Below are 16,361 nucleotides of genomic sequence, written 5' to 3' on the forward strand. Positions count from 1 at the left end.
TATTAGGATTTTTAAGGCTGAAACTTAAGTTAGTAAAAATCCCAATGCATTCTCCTTCCTTTCCATACAAAGTCAAGAGAATCAAGTTGTTCTCAATCTGTTAGGCCCTTTTTATTCAAAAGACAAAGACAAAGGCTGAGCATATTGACTGACACTTCCAAATACCTTATTAAATATTAGGGCAAATCATTTCTGCAGGGCAAAGGAAATGGTAGTGTGATTACTTTCTTTAAAATTCCTTCTTATAACCTGGAATCCAGAGAGGCTTCAGTAGGGAAAGATATATACTGGGGAGTAACAAAGTCACTTACACAGCCTCAAAGAAATGATTATTTTCCTCTGCAGACAGTATGCAGATACCTACTCCAGAGAAAGAACCCTAAGAGGCTAGCTTCACAACATTCGTGTACACAGTGTTTGAGAAATTCTAACAGTTAAGTGCCTCATTGCATATATAAGTCTTGGATCAGTTTTCAAGCAGTGGTGATTTTGCCCCCCATGGGGACATCTGGTAGTCTGGAGACATTTCTGTTGTCACAACTATGGTGGTGGTAGGGGGACAGTTTGTGCTATTATCATCTACTGGGTAGAGGCCTGGGATGCTATTAAACATCCTACAATACTCAGGACAGCCCTTCATGAGAAAGAAATATGCAGCCCAAAATGTCAATAGTGCTGAGGGTGAGAAATTCTGCTTTAGATCATGATAAAAAGTCTTGAATCTTTCTGTTCTGGAATTCTATGCTGTTTCTAATTACTTTTGGCCTTGGACCTCATCCAATTGCACGCACTTATTGGTGAGAATGTAAATTAGTATCACTTTCCCAGGAAGCAATCTGGTAACATATTTCAAAGAGCCTTAAAAATGCTTTTGTACTTGGACTTAGTAATTCCATTTCCAAAAAAACTACCTTAAGGAAAAAAATAGGAAAATGCAAAAAAGATTTATGTATGAGGATATTTATCATAGAAAATATCAAATAATTCAGAATGATCAAATAAAGTATAGAACATCCACAGAATGCAATATATAGCCACATAGAAATTACTTTGAAGAATTTAAAGACAGAGAGAAATCCTCAATGATCTGAAATTCAAGAAAGCAGAATGCAAAACCACAAAAACTTGCATATTCCCGACTATGACTGAAAAAAATACATATACAAGCTCAGGAAAAAAACAGAATGAAATACACCAAAAGTGTAACAGCAGTGATCTTTACTTTCCTATTTATACTTCATTCTGTTCTTGTCCATATGTTCCAAGTTTTCTACAATGGAAAAAAGTTGCTATCTAAGCAACTGCTTTTTGCAGTATGATTCAATTATGGTAAAGATTTGGGGTGTAAGCCACAAATCAAGTGGTTATCCACGTGGAAATTACTGTGGGTATTTTTTTTTTTTTTTTTTACAAATTTGACTTTTTGAGATAATTGTAGATTCATGTGCAATTGTAAGAAATAATAAAGAGAGATCTCATGTACCCTTTACCCGGTTCCCCCAAATGAGAACATCTTGCAAAACTGCCACACAACATCACAACTGCGACAATGACACTGACAGTCAAGCTACAGTGTATTTTCATCACCAAAGGGACCCTTCATTTTGCCCTTCTACAGCCACTCTCATTTCCTCCTATCCTATCCCTTCCCAACCCCTGGTGACTAACTAACCTGTTCTCCATTTCTGTAATTTTCTCATTTTGAGGATGCTATATAAATGGAACCATATGGTATGCAATCTTTTGAGATTGGCTTTTCTTGACCCAGCAGAGATCTCTGGAGATTCATGCAGGTTGCTGTGTGTATCAATAGTTTAATTCTTTTTATTGTTGGGCAGTATTCTGCTGCATGGATGTACCACAGTTTGACCATTTGCCTATTGAAGGGACTGTGTGTGGATACTTTTAAATTTTGAATGATTATGCCTACGAGTCTCTTGGTATTCTTCAACTAAAAGCATTGAAGGGGTATCAAGGAGGATAAAAAAAAGGTACAAGGCACAAATCAGTCCTCATTTCCCTTGCTGTTTCTGAAAAGGCATTAACCAAATCCATTTCCTTCTACCTGTTCTTCTCGTGACTTTTACTTTGTTCTGAGTAGGGGGGAAAAAAACAACTCTGGAAATTAGTCCAAAGGCAGCTCTCTCATCATCCCTTACTGAAAGCCTTGTAAAACAAGAGATAATATGAAGGAATTAGTTCCAAATGTCCCACTGAGCCCCTGACCCCTGCACATCATCAATAGCAGAGTTCAAGGATACCAGGTTTATGAAGTTACTAAAGCCAGTTCTAAACTTCCGGACTCACCAAACTGCAATAACAAAAATACCAATGAAATGTTTGTATACTAAAAAAATTCAACAGATACCACAGAAACCTAATTATCACTTTCATTCAGTTATCTTAGTGGAATCTTACCTAGTTTCTACTGTTTCTGCCAGTATCATTTATGCAGATATATCATCTAGGTGGCAGTTTATTAATACTCTAAGATTAAAATAAAAGAACCTTGAGGTGCCTGTGTGGCTCAGCTGGATAGGCATCTGACTTCAGCTCAGGTCATGATCTCACAGTTTGTGGGCTCGAGCCCCACGTCACGCTCTGTGCTGACAGCTCAGATCCTGGAGCCTGCTTCGGATTGTGTGTCTCCCTCTCTCTCTGCACCTCCCTCTACTTGTGCTCTGTCTCTTTCTGTCTCTCAAAAATGAATAAACGTTATAAAAAATATTCGAAATACATGGGACACTTGGGAGGCTCAGTTGGTTAAGTGTTCGACTTTGGCTCATGGCATGATCACGCGGTTCACGAGTTTGAGCCCCATATCGGTTTCTGTGCTGACAGCTCGGACCCTGGAACCTGCTTTGGATTGTGTGTCTCCCTCTCTCTCTGCCCCTCCCCTGCTCACGCTGTCAAAAACAAATAAAGAAACTTAAAAAAAATAAAATAAAACAACCTTGTATCTAGTGAATACCAAGAGGGCAAGTCTAACCACTGGGAAGCAATTCTGGCTGTACCAGACCAGGGCTGTATCACTTGTTGGTCTGTGAACTCCCAGGCTTCCATGTAATATCTGTTTGGGTTACCTTATGTGTGCACTCGTTCACTCTTTTGTGCTGTCAGGTCCTTAAAGCAGGTCTACATTTGATTCATTTTAGAACACCCACAAAGTATGCACTGAATTAAGTTCTAAAGAAACAAAACAATAACCGGCTCCCAATTCTTGAGTGTCTATTCTGTGCCAGGCACATCTTCAGAACAAGGCAGTAAGGTAGATATATATTACCTGACCTTTCTAGATGGGGAACGGAGGTTCAAAGAAGTCGAGGAAGTGGGAGAACCACGATTCAACCCCAGTATGTCTGGCTCTGAAGTCTATGTTCTGCCTGACTTACTACATGAATTGGCTGTATGTGGAGACATAGGAGAAATGTCAACAAGAAGCTACGTGTGGTTTATGCATGGATATGGAGGCTAGAAAAGAACCTGAACCCTATCAGGTTGGAAAATAACCAAACCCTTTAGTGAACATTCCTACTTCTTGCCAGGTGCCAGGTGGGAACTTCTGAGAAAACAGGTATGATTCCTGGCCTTGAGGAAGGGGCTCTCAGGCTAGTGTGTTAAGCAGGCATACTATACCCTGAAGTAAATGATCTACAAGAGGAAAAAACAAAGTGTCACAGAAATAGGCTGCCTAGCGAGACCCTGGGACAAACTTAGAGAGGAGGTGGATGAACAGGAATTCAACACCTCCACCTGGGGTCTAATGTGCTCTAATGGACGAAGAGGATGCTTTGCTGGAAAGCACAAAAGCACAAAAGTATTGTTAGCCTGTGTTTCCAGTAGGCAACACCGACTGGGTCAACAGGTCTATTTAACCTCCTTGGATCTTGTCACCTTTTCTGAACTGATTTATATAGTCTTATCCTGTACCCAAATATGGTTCACTTTGGGGCTTTTCAATCACAAAAAGAAGCATTTCCATAGCTGTACTCAAGCTGCCTAATGCAGTTTCTGTAAAATGTCCCAAATTTTAAGTTCCTGAAATTAGGCAGGAAAATTACACTTTTTATTTCATTTCTCCTTTATCTTTTCACATTGAATAAATGCATAGTTTTGGTCTAACCTCAAAATCTTTCTTTACCCTTGATCATTGTAACACTTTCCACTGATATCTCTCTCTCTTTCTTTGGGTATGACCACCAGAACCACAGAAACACATTCTTCATCTAATATATACGTACAACTGATATCTGCAGTTCAACACCAAGCCCATCTAAATGTCCCATAATTTTTCAATTCATTATAAGATATATAGGTATACGAAGATACTTCTGGGCTTTTCCACTGCTATTTGTTTTGAACATTGAGGCAGTAGTAATAATTAACACAACACAACATAACACAGCGCGCCCACACACACACACACACACACACACACACACACACACAGGTTCTTAACTGCTACTGGTATTTATTTTGTGGATTAATCCTGTCATATCTGAAAGAACTATTCACTTTCCTCAAACACTGAAAAATATGTTTTTTCCCCCTATAAAACCTTTGAATAAACTTGTAACTGCCTTGAAAAAATTCAGTCACTAAATAGCACGAGTTCACCTCAGGGGGCAATATATTTAATGGCAGGACTATAGGTATTCTATTCACTTTTGTATTCCAGGCTGAGCTTTGTTAGAGGGCTTTGCACAAAAAGACACAATGAAATGCGTTTGATTAAAATTATTTTTTTCTGAGTAAATTCTGAAGAATTAAAAATCAAGCATTATAATGCAATACCTAAGCACAGAAAACAGCTTATTTTACAGCGCAGTTTCTTTGAAGTCATAATAAAATTATTTTGCTACTTATGTTTGTGTAAGTTTATAATTTCCAAAGTGCTTTTATTTATTTATTTTTATCAAATTTTTTTTTCAATATTTATTTTTGAGAGACAGAGAGAGACAGAGCATGAGTCGGGGAGGAGCAAAGAGAGCGAGGGAGACACAGAGTCCATAGCAGGCTCCAGGCTTTGAGCTGTCAGCACAGAGCCCGACGCATAGCTTGAACCCATGAACCGTGAGATCATGACCTGAGCCAAAGTTGGATGCTTAACCGACTGAGACACCCAGACACCCCTCCAAAGTGCTTTTATAGTCATTACCTTATGTGATTCCACAGTAGCCCTGTCCTGTGGGCAAGTGTTTTTTTTTTTATTTAATTTTTTTTAATGTTTATTTACTCTTGAGAGAGAGACAGAGCGTGAGTGGGGGAGGGGCAGAGAGAGAGGGAAACAGAATCGGAAGCAGGCTCCAGGCTGTCAGCACAGAGCCCAACATGGGGCCTAAACTCACAGCTGTGAGTGAGATCATGACCCGAAATGAAGTTGGACACTTTACCGACTGAGCCATTCAGGTGGTGCAAGGTAAGTGTTTTTATACTTGGAAAATTGGAGGCTCCCCAGGGTCAAATGGCCACAGCAGTGAGCAGAAGAGCAAGTCCCAAAAGTCAGGTCTGTGACACTTAGTCATTCTACTACAGATGGACTCCACCTGAAATCATGTTTCACTCTCAGCAACACGTCTGAATAATTTGCACTTGGTCATGAGAGGATGTCCAATTTCTATCCTTTCTTTAATCTCAATTTATTTCCCATATAAGGCTTATTTTTGTAGGCCTTAGTCCAAAACTTTCACAATGATAAATTAGAAGGAAACAAAGCCCTGCTTTCAGGCGAATATTTTATTTTCTGCCCAATTCATATGGTGATCAAGTATGTATCTAAAAATTAGGTTGATACGAGCACCTGTTGGCTCCGTTGGTTGAGTGTCTGACTCCCGATTTTGGCTCAGATCATGATTTCACGATTCACGGGATTGAGCCCTGTGTCAGTCTGTGCTTGGGATTCTCTTTCTCCCTCTCTCTCTGTCCCTCTCCTGATCGCGGGTGCGTGTGCTCGCTCTCTCTCAAAATAAGTAAACATTAAAAAAATTTAGGTTGATAATTATACACTTTAACTTTGAACATTTCTGCTTTTTCTAAGAACCATACTATGCAAACAAGTTTTGCAAAGGTTTTCTGCTACTATTAAGAAATAATAACCAAAAAGCATAAACTTGTCAACTGTTTTAAAAATGTTTTCAGTCTATTTCTTTAAAGAGGAATATGCTTTTAAGGTCAATAAAAACTTTGAGTCCAGAACAACTGCATCACAAGATTAGAAAAGTCTCATGAAAAAGTTGAGTAGAAATAATTTGAAAGGAAGAGAGAAAAATAAACAGAATGTTTAAGCTAAAAATTCTCAGTCTCAAAGTGGGCTGAGTCTGTCTTCTTAAAATTCTTTCCCCCTATGTTTTACGATGAAAAATTTCAAACAAATACCAAGTGGGAAGAGTTGTCCTCACTACCTACATTATACAATTGTTAGCAATTTGCAATATTTGCTTTATCACACATCTATCTATCCATCAATTCATGTCGTTTCATTCATTTCTTTTTTTAAAGTTTTATTTACTTTAATGAAGGGGTGCCACCCAGGTGCCCCTTCATTCATTTCAAAACGAGTGCCAGAGTGCACATCATCACTACACTGCACCCCTAAACACTTCAGCATAGATTTTAACACTTCTCTCTCACAGGTAAAATTTACAAAGTGAAATATACAAATCTTAAGTGTACTGTTCAATAAGTTTTGATAAATGTATATACTGCATACATCTGATAACTGCATACACACATGCATGCAAGTTAGTTCGGTAACAAAATATTTGTATGTGTATATTTAAAAAATTATATGTATAGCTATAAAATCCAGTGTCACTGAGCAAATTAACCATCTGAACCTAGTCTAGCTTTTTCTGGAGTTACCAATTACCTCTCTCCTATTGTATTAGCAATCCCATTTATACAACAGTGAATTCACCACACACACGCATTCATATCACCTACTCAATCAAAGCCCTTACCTGTAAGCACAAGAGCATTTTTTAAAAATCTGCTTACTAAAGTATAATTTATTAAGTTCAAATTCACTAATATAAGTGTCTATTTCATCTTTCCAAAACAGTTCCCTCTTGTCCCTTTGCAGTCAAAAGCTAGCTTCCCCTTATCCCCTGGACAACAGCTTTTATTCCCACTGTACAAAGCACATTCTGGTTATCAATCAAGTTATAAGCAACAGTGAATCCTGTAATAGAAATTGTATTTTGGACTTAAGCATTTGAACTATATGCAATTCAAGCTATGAAAACTTACACATGGTGATAAATCCTTTAGATTCTTTATGTGTATAGGGCAGATGCCTCAAAATTTAGTATTAGTTAAAAAGAAGTACACCCTGTAAATGGATTCTGTCGGAGCACAAATGCTATAATTCTAATGCCATTATGCTTGTTAAAATAGTCTGTTTTCAAATAGCACCATTGTTAGGCACAGATTTGTCAAAGCACTTTAAATAGCATTCTGCTAAGTGCTCATTCATATAAAACTTTACAACTATGGAAAAGCACTACTTGATACCTCTAAGACGCTTTCATTTCCAAATGACATGATAGGTCTACTGATTGAAAAACAAAAAAAAAAAAAAAAGGAGAGACGTGCTAAATCTGGAGAAACAAAAGCAGTTACAAATGGGAAGTGTCTCACATTGTAATAGTCATTAAAATGTGGACAGCCTCTAAAATGGCCTCCAAGATCCTGCCTCCTGCTATTCACACCCTTGTATAATCAAATCCCTTCCCTGGAGTGTGGGCTGGACTTATTAACTCATTGTGATGAAGAGAATAGTGCAGAAATGATAAGACATCACTTCTGAGATGGCTTTTGTCTCGGGCACTCTTACTTTTGCCCTCCCTTTTTGATCATTCATGCTGGGAGAAACAAACTTCTATGTTGTGAGCAGCCCTAGGAAGGGACCCATTAGCCAGTAAGGAACTGCAGCCTGTCAACAATAGTACAGTGAGTCTGGAAGAGAATTCCATTCCCACCCCTGCAGTCGGATCTTCAGATGAGATTGCAGCCCCGGACGACAGCTTGACTATAGTCTCATGGGAGATCTTGAGCCAGAGGCGCACAGCTAAACCATATCCAGATTCCTGACCCACAGAAAGCATGAAAGGATAAATCCTGCTTTGAGGGGATTCATTACACAGCAATGGATAACTAACATACTGTGAGATTTTTGTATTAAATCAGGTGCAATTGGAGCTATGAGTAACAAATGCAAGACAATGTGACAATGTATCCAATTATTAGCATCCATATTTTCTGATTTATTTTTGTCTCTTATATACTTCCCCCCAGTAAGTATACAGTAAGTACAACCTAGAGGTAAAGGTTTATTTTATTGTTTTAATGGAAATTACTGAAAAAATTATAGATTATCATATACAATTGTAAAAAATACAGAGATCCCTTGTATACTTTGCTCAGTGTCCCCAATGGCAACGTTTTACAAAGCTATAGTGTCATCACAGCCAGAATATGGACACTGATACAATCCACCCATCTTATTCAGATAGCCTTACTCTTATTTGTACTCATTTGTGTGTGTGTGTGTGTGTCTAATTTCTTACCTACTTTTTACTTTAATATTGTCACATAATCAAATTACATTCATTTGTAATTAAAATCTAGCCATTATATTAGTCTTTATAAATGGCCTTCCCAATGGTAAAAGTTGTTGAGACACATGAATTTGGGAGTTTATTCCACAGCTCCATATTAATTAACTAAAAATTCAGTCAATAATAGAGAGTAGTATAAACTGCTTACAGATGGGTGCGATCGTCAAAGGAAAATTCACTTACCCTGAAAGTTTTCTTGAAAGCAAAACTATAAAAAAAAGTTACCCTTTCCCCCAAATTACCGTACTCGTGCTTGAAATTCAGATGTGAGGTAATAGTAAGTGCAGTTTAAATTTTAACACTGCCTGTCTTCCTCTTATGAAAGTGAGAAGTTAGTACTATTTGTATGGTAATGCCTCGAGAAATCAATACAGCCACGTTTTGATTTTGTGGTCAGGCAGTGTTAAAATTCACAATCAAACATCTAAACACAAACAGCCAAGGAAAAAGTCAAGCCGCTTATGAACCATGCAAAGCCAAACACTTTTGCATAAAAGATAAAGCTTAGAGGAAAACAAAGGGATACCTACTTTCTGCTGCTAGAAGTCCTAGGAGGAAGGCAGCATATGGACAAACAACAAACAGTATGATTTTAGAGCAAGCAGGTTATCGAGCGACAGTTGGGCCCTGTAGATGAGCCACAAGAAACATGGTCCCCCAGCAGAGCCCAAAGCAAATCCTTGTGTTCCATGAGCACATTCCTTAGGACTGATAAGTATTTCAGTCATTAAAACACTGGGATCGAGGGGTGCCTAGGTGGCTCAGTTGGTTGAGCATCCGACTTGGGCCCAGATCATGATCCCACAGTTTGTGGGTTCAAGTTCCTTGTTGGGCTCTGTGCTAACAGCTCAGAGCCCGGAGCCTGCTTTGGATTCTGTGTGTCCCTCTCTCTCTGCCCCTCCCCCGCTCACACACACACACACACTCTCTCTCTCTCTCAAAAATAAATAAACGTTAACAAATAAAAAACAAACAAACAAACAACAAAGCCACACTGGGCTCAGATTCTCACTTTGATTCGAAATAGGAGAAAAGATTTCGACTTTGAATTAGTAAGTAACAAAGGAACAATACACTCTTCATCATGTGATTAAACTCATCAAATTCTAGTAAAAGTACAATGGGCTGATTTTGATAATCCGGATAGAAAAAATAATCTCTTACATAAAAATTGTTTTACAATGTAAATAGCATACCTAAACATGATGGACTCTTCTTTAGATGACAAATCGGGAAACGGATGAATTTTAAATTTGTTTTTAAATTGTGATCTTAAATAGAATTTGGGGGGGACTAAAATAGGATAGTCAGCTTTTAATTTTGTCAAGCAAGGTCATTAAAGAAAACAACCTATTTATTATTATTTCATAGAAAGAACAGGCATTATCTAAAGATGAAAAACAGACTGTTCTTCTCAAGAAAGGGCAGTTGTCCTTCTCAAGAACCTTACACTGTTCTCCAATGCCTCCTTCCCTGGAGCCCCCCACTCCCACCCTACAAACACATGCGTTCTTTCCTTTTTAAAAAAAAAATTTTTTTTTAATGTTTATTTTGAGAGAGAGGGAGAGACAGACCACGAGCAGGGGAGGGACAGAGAGGGAGACACAGAACATGAAGCAGGCTCCAGGCTCTGAGCTGTCAGCACAGAGCCCGACGTGGAACTCGAACTCAACAAACCGTGGGATCATGACCTGAGCTGAAGTCGGCCACCCAACCGACTGAGCCACCCAGGTGCCCCGAAACACATGCTTTCTGATCATTTTTCTCTTTTTGCCACAGGCTTGCAAGAACTTTCAGGTAATGCTGAAAGGTGCTTTGTGTTTTGTACTGTAAAACAAGCCCATGCAAATTTAAACAGAAAGATGGTGGACAGATTAATGTTGCAACTTAAAATAAATGATGCACAATTTAAAGATCAGAGTTAAACAGACAAAAATTTAGGCTGGAAAATGGAAATATTAAAAAACAAAAATGAAATAAAAACTGAAAATACAGATGTGTTAATTTATGAAAGTGTAAGGCTCTTCTGTGAGTCCAGATAAGGTATACAATAGGCTTTCTGCCGCCAAGCATACAGCCTTCGCTGTTGGTTGCAGAAAGGGAAGTTTGCTGGTAGAGAGCTATTTCATAAACAATGCTGATACAGTAGTATAATGCCTCCCTTTAAATGGTTTAGTATTAAAAATTAATTTTAGGAACAGATGAATATTTCCTGACAGCTGTGTGGAAGTTAGGGCAATATTAGAATTTTCTTCAAAATGTCCCATTGTCTTTGGGACGGACATTTGCATGTCAAATGAAGATACAGACTGCTTACAAGATCATTAAGATCCAGAAATTTAAAAAAAAAAAAAAAAAAAAAGGTGTGACTGCAGGAAAGGGAAGCAAGAGGGAACGTGAAATTGTGAACAACTAATTCAAGAGCTTGCAGGCTACCCGCAAGACAGTGGGGGAAATTTCGTTTTTGTTTAAAAAGCAAATTTTGTAATCAGAAGCTGTTTTGACCATATCACTTACAGATTGTACTGAAAAACAAAAAACTGGGTAATAAAAATGTATTTGACAGAAAATTAAGTGTGTCTATAACTATGGGCAATTCCTTCCCTAAAAGAAAAATTCGACTCTTTAACAGAATGGAACACTTAAGAGCTCATTAAACTCTTGCCAGGCAGAGGTACATATTAAGGGGCAACAGTAAAGCTTAGCTCTGTGAAGCTACTGTGAGGACCATACTGCTCCCCAGGCCCGATTTTAAGATGAAAATGGTGTTGGATCTTGACCGAAAATCTCTTGATATAGTCCAAGTTTGTGACTGCATCATGTAGTCACAATACAACATAAAACCATTACTGGATCCACTCGTGCCAGACAAGTCTACTGGAAACAGTGTGGAGGGAAGAGAGAGGTTTGAGCTAGCAAACACCAACCGCAGTGCTACGGGTGGAGGGAATAAATTGGACTGGAAGAAAAAAGACAGACATGAGACTCCCATTTCCTCAGCAAGAAGAAGCCAGCAAGACCTTCTCTTCAGAGAGTCTCTTTTCTGAGATTCCCATTTCTGAATGTTTTTGGAAATCACCTTCACTCAAAAGAGGAAGATTCACATCCCAGTTGGTAAAGGTCAAAATGAGGAACTACACAGCTGTTGGAATGGGGAAACTCAATTTCGTTCTTTTCCACCAGGTGTAAGAAGCACATACCAATTGATAAGAACATGTGTGTATGGGAACGTGTCTGTGTACGTATGTGTATAAACACAGCCAAGGAAGAAGAAGAAATACTGACGAATGCTCACAGTGGTAAAGGACCACCCTAGCAATACAGGAAGAATGAATGTGTGAATGCTTCTTGAGTCCAGTGGAAATAACCTGAATATCGAATGAGCCAGTCCAAAAATCAAACCAATAGCACAAAGGCAACCACATGGCAGATACTGAGTGACTCTAATGTGAGAAGGGAGAAAACCTAAGGGCGGAGGGCATAGGACTCAGACGTAAATACATAAATAAATGAAATTTATAAAGTGTAACACACACATACGTGCATTTACATAAATGTATAAATGGATACTATGGGTTTTTACTTTTTATTTTTTTATTATTGCTTAAAAATTTTTTTAATATTTAATTTATTTTTGAGAGACAGAGAGAGCACGAGTGGGAGAGGGGCAGAGAGAGAGAGGGAAACACAGAATCCAAAGCAGGCTCCAGGCTCTGAGCTGTCAGCACAGAGCCCGACACGGGGCTTGAATCCACAAACTGTGAGATCATGACCTGAGCTGAAGTCGGACCCTTAATGGACTGAGCCATCCAGGTGCCCCAGGATACTATGGATTTTTAATAAACGATCCTTGAGAATTCCTCACTAATAAAATGGAAATCTGAGCACTTTATAAAATAATTTTGTGAACACTAGTGGATTTTGTTCCCCCCAGGGGTCCCTATATACATTTGATCCAAATAGGTAACCCTTTTGTGTTCTCCTCTGAATGCTTGTATGTATGTGTTATAGATTTTATAAAAAAGAGAGGAACTTGTAAGTTGTTTCGAGAGATAACTTACGAGATAGCTTTACATTGAAAGATAAAATTAAAAGCAGTGTTGCCCCAAAGTCTGATATAGTTGACAGGGGAAAATCTTGTATCAGAAGTTTTTTTGTGGGGGTGCCTGGGTGGCTCAGTTAGTTAAGCATCCAACTCTTGATTTCAGTTCAGGTCATGATCTCACAGTTCATGAGTTTAAGCCCCCATGGTGGGCTCTGTGCTGACAGAGCTTGGGATTCTTTCTCCTTCTCTCTCTGCCCCTCCCCTGCTCGTGCATGCTCTCTCTCAAAATTAATAAATAAACATCAAAAAAATAAAAAAGAAGTTTTTTGTTGGGGTATAAGGCAATGAGAAAGATCCAAAAAGACTGACTACAATGTTGGATTGGATGAAATGCAATGTTGGGTCTGGAGTGGGGAAAAGGGAAGAAGTACTTCTGAGGTAAAAGGAAAACAATACAATGCTGGTTTTGGAGTACCAGGGGAAAGCGACTTTGGTAGTAAAATTAGAAGGAAGCAGACACATGTGGATGGAATTTGGCTGCTGACAAACTTCCTCAGAATTCCTTGGGAGATCTGACTGGATTCACAGGAAAGGTTTATTTACGGTGGAAAAGAGAAGATGTAGACACCAAATGATTCACACTGGTGAACGGACGAATGGTCCAATTACCTGAGGAGGTAGGGTCTTCGGAGAAATCTGGCAACTCTTCGGGGGGGTCACCATAGAATGAGTTGAATTTGTGACTTGACACAGCTGCTAGTACTGCACCCTAAAAGAAAAAGATGGAAAAAGATATTAAAGCACATACGTGTAAAAAAGTTCAATAACAAATGCAAGGATTATTCAGAAAGTCAAACCTGTAGGAGGTGACAGCTAGAAGAGGGGTAGCTTGTAAATGAGTTTGGATTCCTTGAGATTAATCACATGGGCATATATGAGAAGAACACCGCTGGGGATTGGGAAAGTACATGAAACCATTCACATCTTGAACTCAATCATGTACACAAAACGCAATATTCTGCAGACACTATGAAATGATGCTGAAGGATGTTTAATAAAACAGAAAGATGCTTGTGAGTTACATAAAAAAGGTTTTAAAACAATCTATAGTATGACCTCATGTTTGAAAAAAAAAAAAGATTAATATGGATATAAAGACCAAACATATACCAAAATGTTAGTCGCATTATCTCTGGGAAGTAGGAATGAGTCACTTTTCCTTTTTTAATATCTTTGCCCCCCTCTTTTTGTGAATGACTATGTGTTACTCTCAGGCCACACAGCAGAACCAACTACAGGTAACTCCTTTTATTTTTCTTTTTTAAAGATCTTATTTTGTTTTTATTTATTTATTTTAATTTTTTTTTAAAGTTTATTTTTTTTTTTTAATTTTTTTTCAACGTTTATTTATTTTTGGGACAGAGAGAGACAGAGCATGAACGGGGGAGGGGCAGAGAGAGAGGGAGACACAGAATCGGAAACAGGCTCCAGGCTCTGAGCCATCAGCCCAGAGCCTGACGAGGGGCTCGAACTCACGGACCGTGAGATCGTGACCTGGCTGAAGTCGGACGCTTAACTGGCTGCGCCACCCAGGCGCCCCTAAAGTTTCTTTATTTTTGACAGAGACAGAGTGCGAGCATGAGCTGGGAAGGGGCAGAGAGAGAGAGGGAGACACAGAATCCGAAGCAGGCTCTAGGCTCCAAGCTGTCGGCACAGAGCCTGATGCGGGGATCGAACTCAAGAACTGTGAGATCATGACCTGGGCCGAAGTCGGACACTTAACCGACTGAGCCACCCAGGTGCCCCTTATTTTATTTCTTAAGTAATCTCTCTACCCAACATGGGGCTCAAACCCACAACCTCAAGATCAAGAGTTGCATGCTCCACTGAATGAGCCGGCCAGGCGCCTCTACAGGTGACTCTTTAAACAACATGCACAGGTTTCCCTGATTCCTAGTTGAGAATTACTGTCATATGGAATGCATGACACAGGACTGCTGGGTGGAGAAATCTTGGGAATTGTTTCAGTAACAAGAAGAACAATACCAGTTATTTTGTGAAAGTGTTCAATTCCGCGACTGTTAGGCATGGGTCGGAATATCTGGGTGTGTTTCTTGGCTGGGCCACTTTCTAGCTGCCTGATACTACTTGAGTCAATATTAAAACTGACATAACTTACCTTACAGAATTGTCAAAAGTCATAATGTATATGAAAGTGCTTTGTGAACTGTAAAGCATTTTGTAAGTGCAAACTGTCACTAATCTTAGTAATATAGAGCTAGAATGTGAGCACAGCCTTTTGCTGGTCTAGGTAGAATTACTCATTTAGGTAGTTTAAGGATTAAATCACTTACATAGTCTATATTTTAAATGTTGAACTTGAGGATTTTTCTGAAAAGATAAATCTTTTTTTTTTAAAGTTTATTTATTTATTTAGAGAACGAGCAAGTGAGAGAAAAGCACGTATGGGGGAGGGACAGAAAGAGAAGGAAAGAATCCAGAGCAGGCTCCGTGCTCTCAGTGCAGAGCCCAACATGGGGCTCGATCTCGTGAACTGTGCCATCATGACCTGAGCTGAAATCAAGAGCCGGATGCATTTAACTGACTGAACCACCCAGGCGCCCAAGAAAGATAAATCTTTTTAGGCATTTATTAAATATATGAAAACATTAATAGAAACACATTTCCACAAGTTTCATTTTGGCGGGGGGTTGCGTTAGGGTTTCTTTCTACAAATATAAATGGAATTAAATTGAACTGAATGTAGAAAGGGAAGGCAAAAAAAACAGAGAAGTGATCTTGATGACACCATTCCAGGCAACTTATTAGATTTCTTTTTCTCTTTTTTTAAGATTTTATTTTTAAGTAATCTCTACACCTAATGTGGGACTTGAACTCACAACCCGAGATCAAGGATCGCAAGTTCTAACTGAGACAGGCAGGAGCCCCAACTTTTCAGATTTCTGAAAGTCTAGGGCTAATGTATAAGAAGTCTTTATGCGGAATTTTATAGTCAGCTACTGCGATGAAAAAAACAGCACTGAATGTTGAGTTCTTCTTTCTATAGTAGAAGCTTATTTCACTTTACATATATACCATGTTCCCTAAAAAGCTGGGTGGGAATGGAATTTTTATGTATCAAAAGTTTCCCACACACTGAAACTAAATTTTAGAGATGCTTTATTTTTATTTCCAAATGAAGTTCAACTGAGTTTCTTAATATGGTGGGTTTATATCTCAAGGCATGGTCTAGCTACTACTATGATCAAAGATCTACAAATAACTTCCGCCAGGAAAGCACTGTTTCAAAGAGCCTTGAGAGGTAAATTCTTTTATAACAATAGTAGCAAGTTCCTAATTTATCTTATGGTTAGCAGTTTTCTTTATTTAGTCCTCTCAACTCAGTGACTGCATGTGGTTTGGATATTCAATGCAAAGCTATTATGTAAAACAGCAAAAACGGTTCCAAAGCAGTTTATGGATTTATAGAATTACAACCTTAGAAGATGATTCATTCTAAGAGACTCATTTTGCATATGAGGAAACTGAGGTCCAGAGAGGCTTAGCAACGTATTAAGGTCGCTGCCAACTTAGAGATAAAATCAAGAGTAGACAGAATGTCTACTCACAAGTTCAAGGGTTTTTTACTGTACCAGGGGTCAAAAATTTTTTTCTGTAAAGGGCCAGATGGTAAATAT

General features: G+C 38.7%; 1 protein-coding gene across 6 annotated transcripts in view; it reads right to left on the reverse strand.

Moving 5' to 3' along the window:
- CASK (calcium/calmodulin dependent serine protein kinase) overlaps positions 1 to 16,361 on the reverse strand; it is a 230,704-nt gene that overhangs the window by 85,750 nt on the left and 128,593 nt on the right. For 4 of the 6 annotated variants that reach the window (XM_030305114.1, XM_030305113.1, XM_030305112.1 and 1 more), the window contains exons 8-9: positions 13,333 to 13,432; positions 9,149 to 9,166 (exon numbers count right to left, since the gene is read on the reverse strand). In XM_030305114.1, the coding sequence (XP_030160974.1) occupies positions 9,149 to 9,166; positions 13,333 to 13,432 (118 nt within the window). The remainder of the gene's footprint in view (positions 1 to 9,148; positions 9,167 to 13,332; positions 13,433 to 16,361) is intronic. The other 2 variants (XM_032592039.1, XM_030305111.1) reach the window with 1 other exon arrangement.

The sequence above is a fragment of the Lynx canadensis genome, chromosome X (genome assembly GCF_007474595.2).
Source record: "Lynx canadensis isolate LIC74 chromosome X, mLynCan4.pri.v2, whole genome shotgun sequence".
Taxonomy (NCBI): Eukaryota; Metazoa; Chordata; class Mammalia; order Carnivora; family Felidae; genus Lynx; species Lynx canadensis.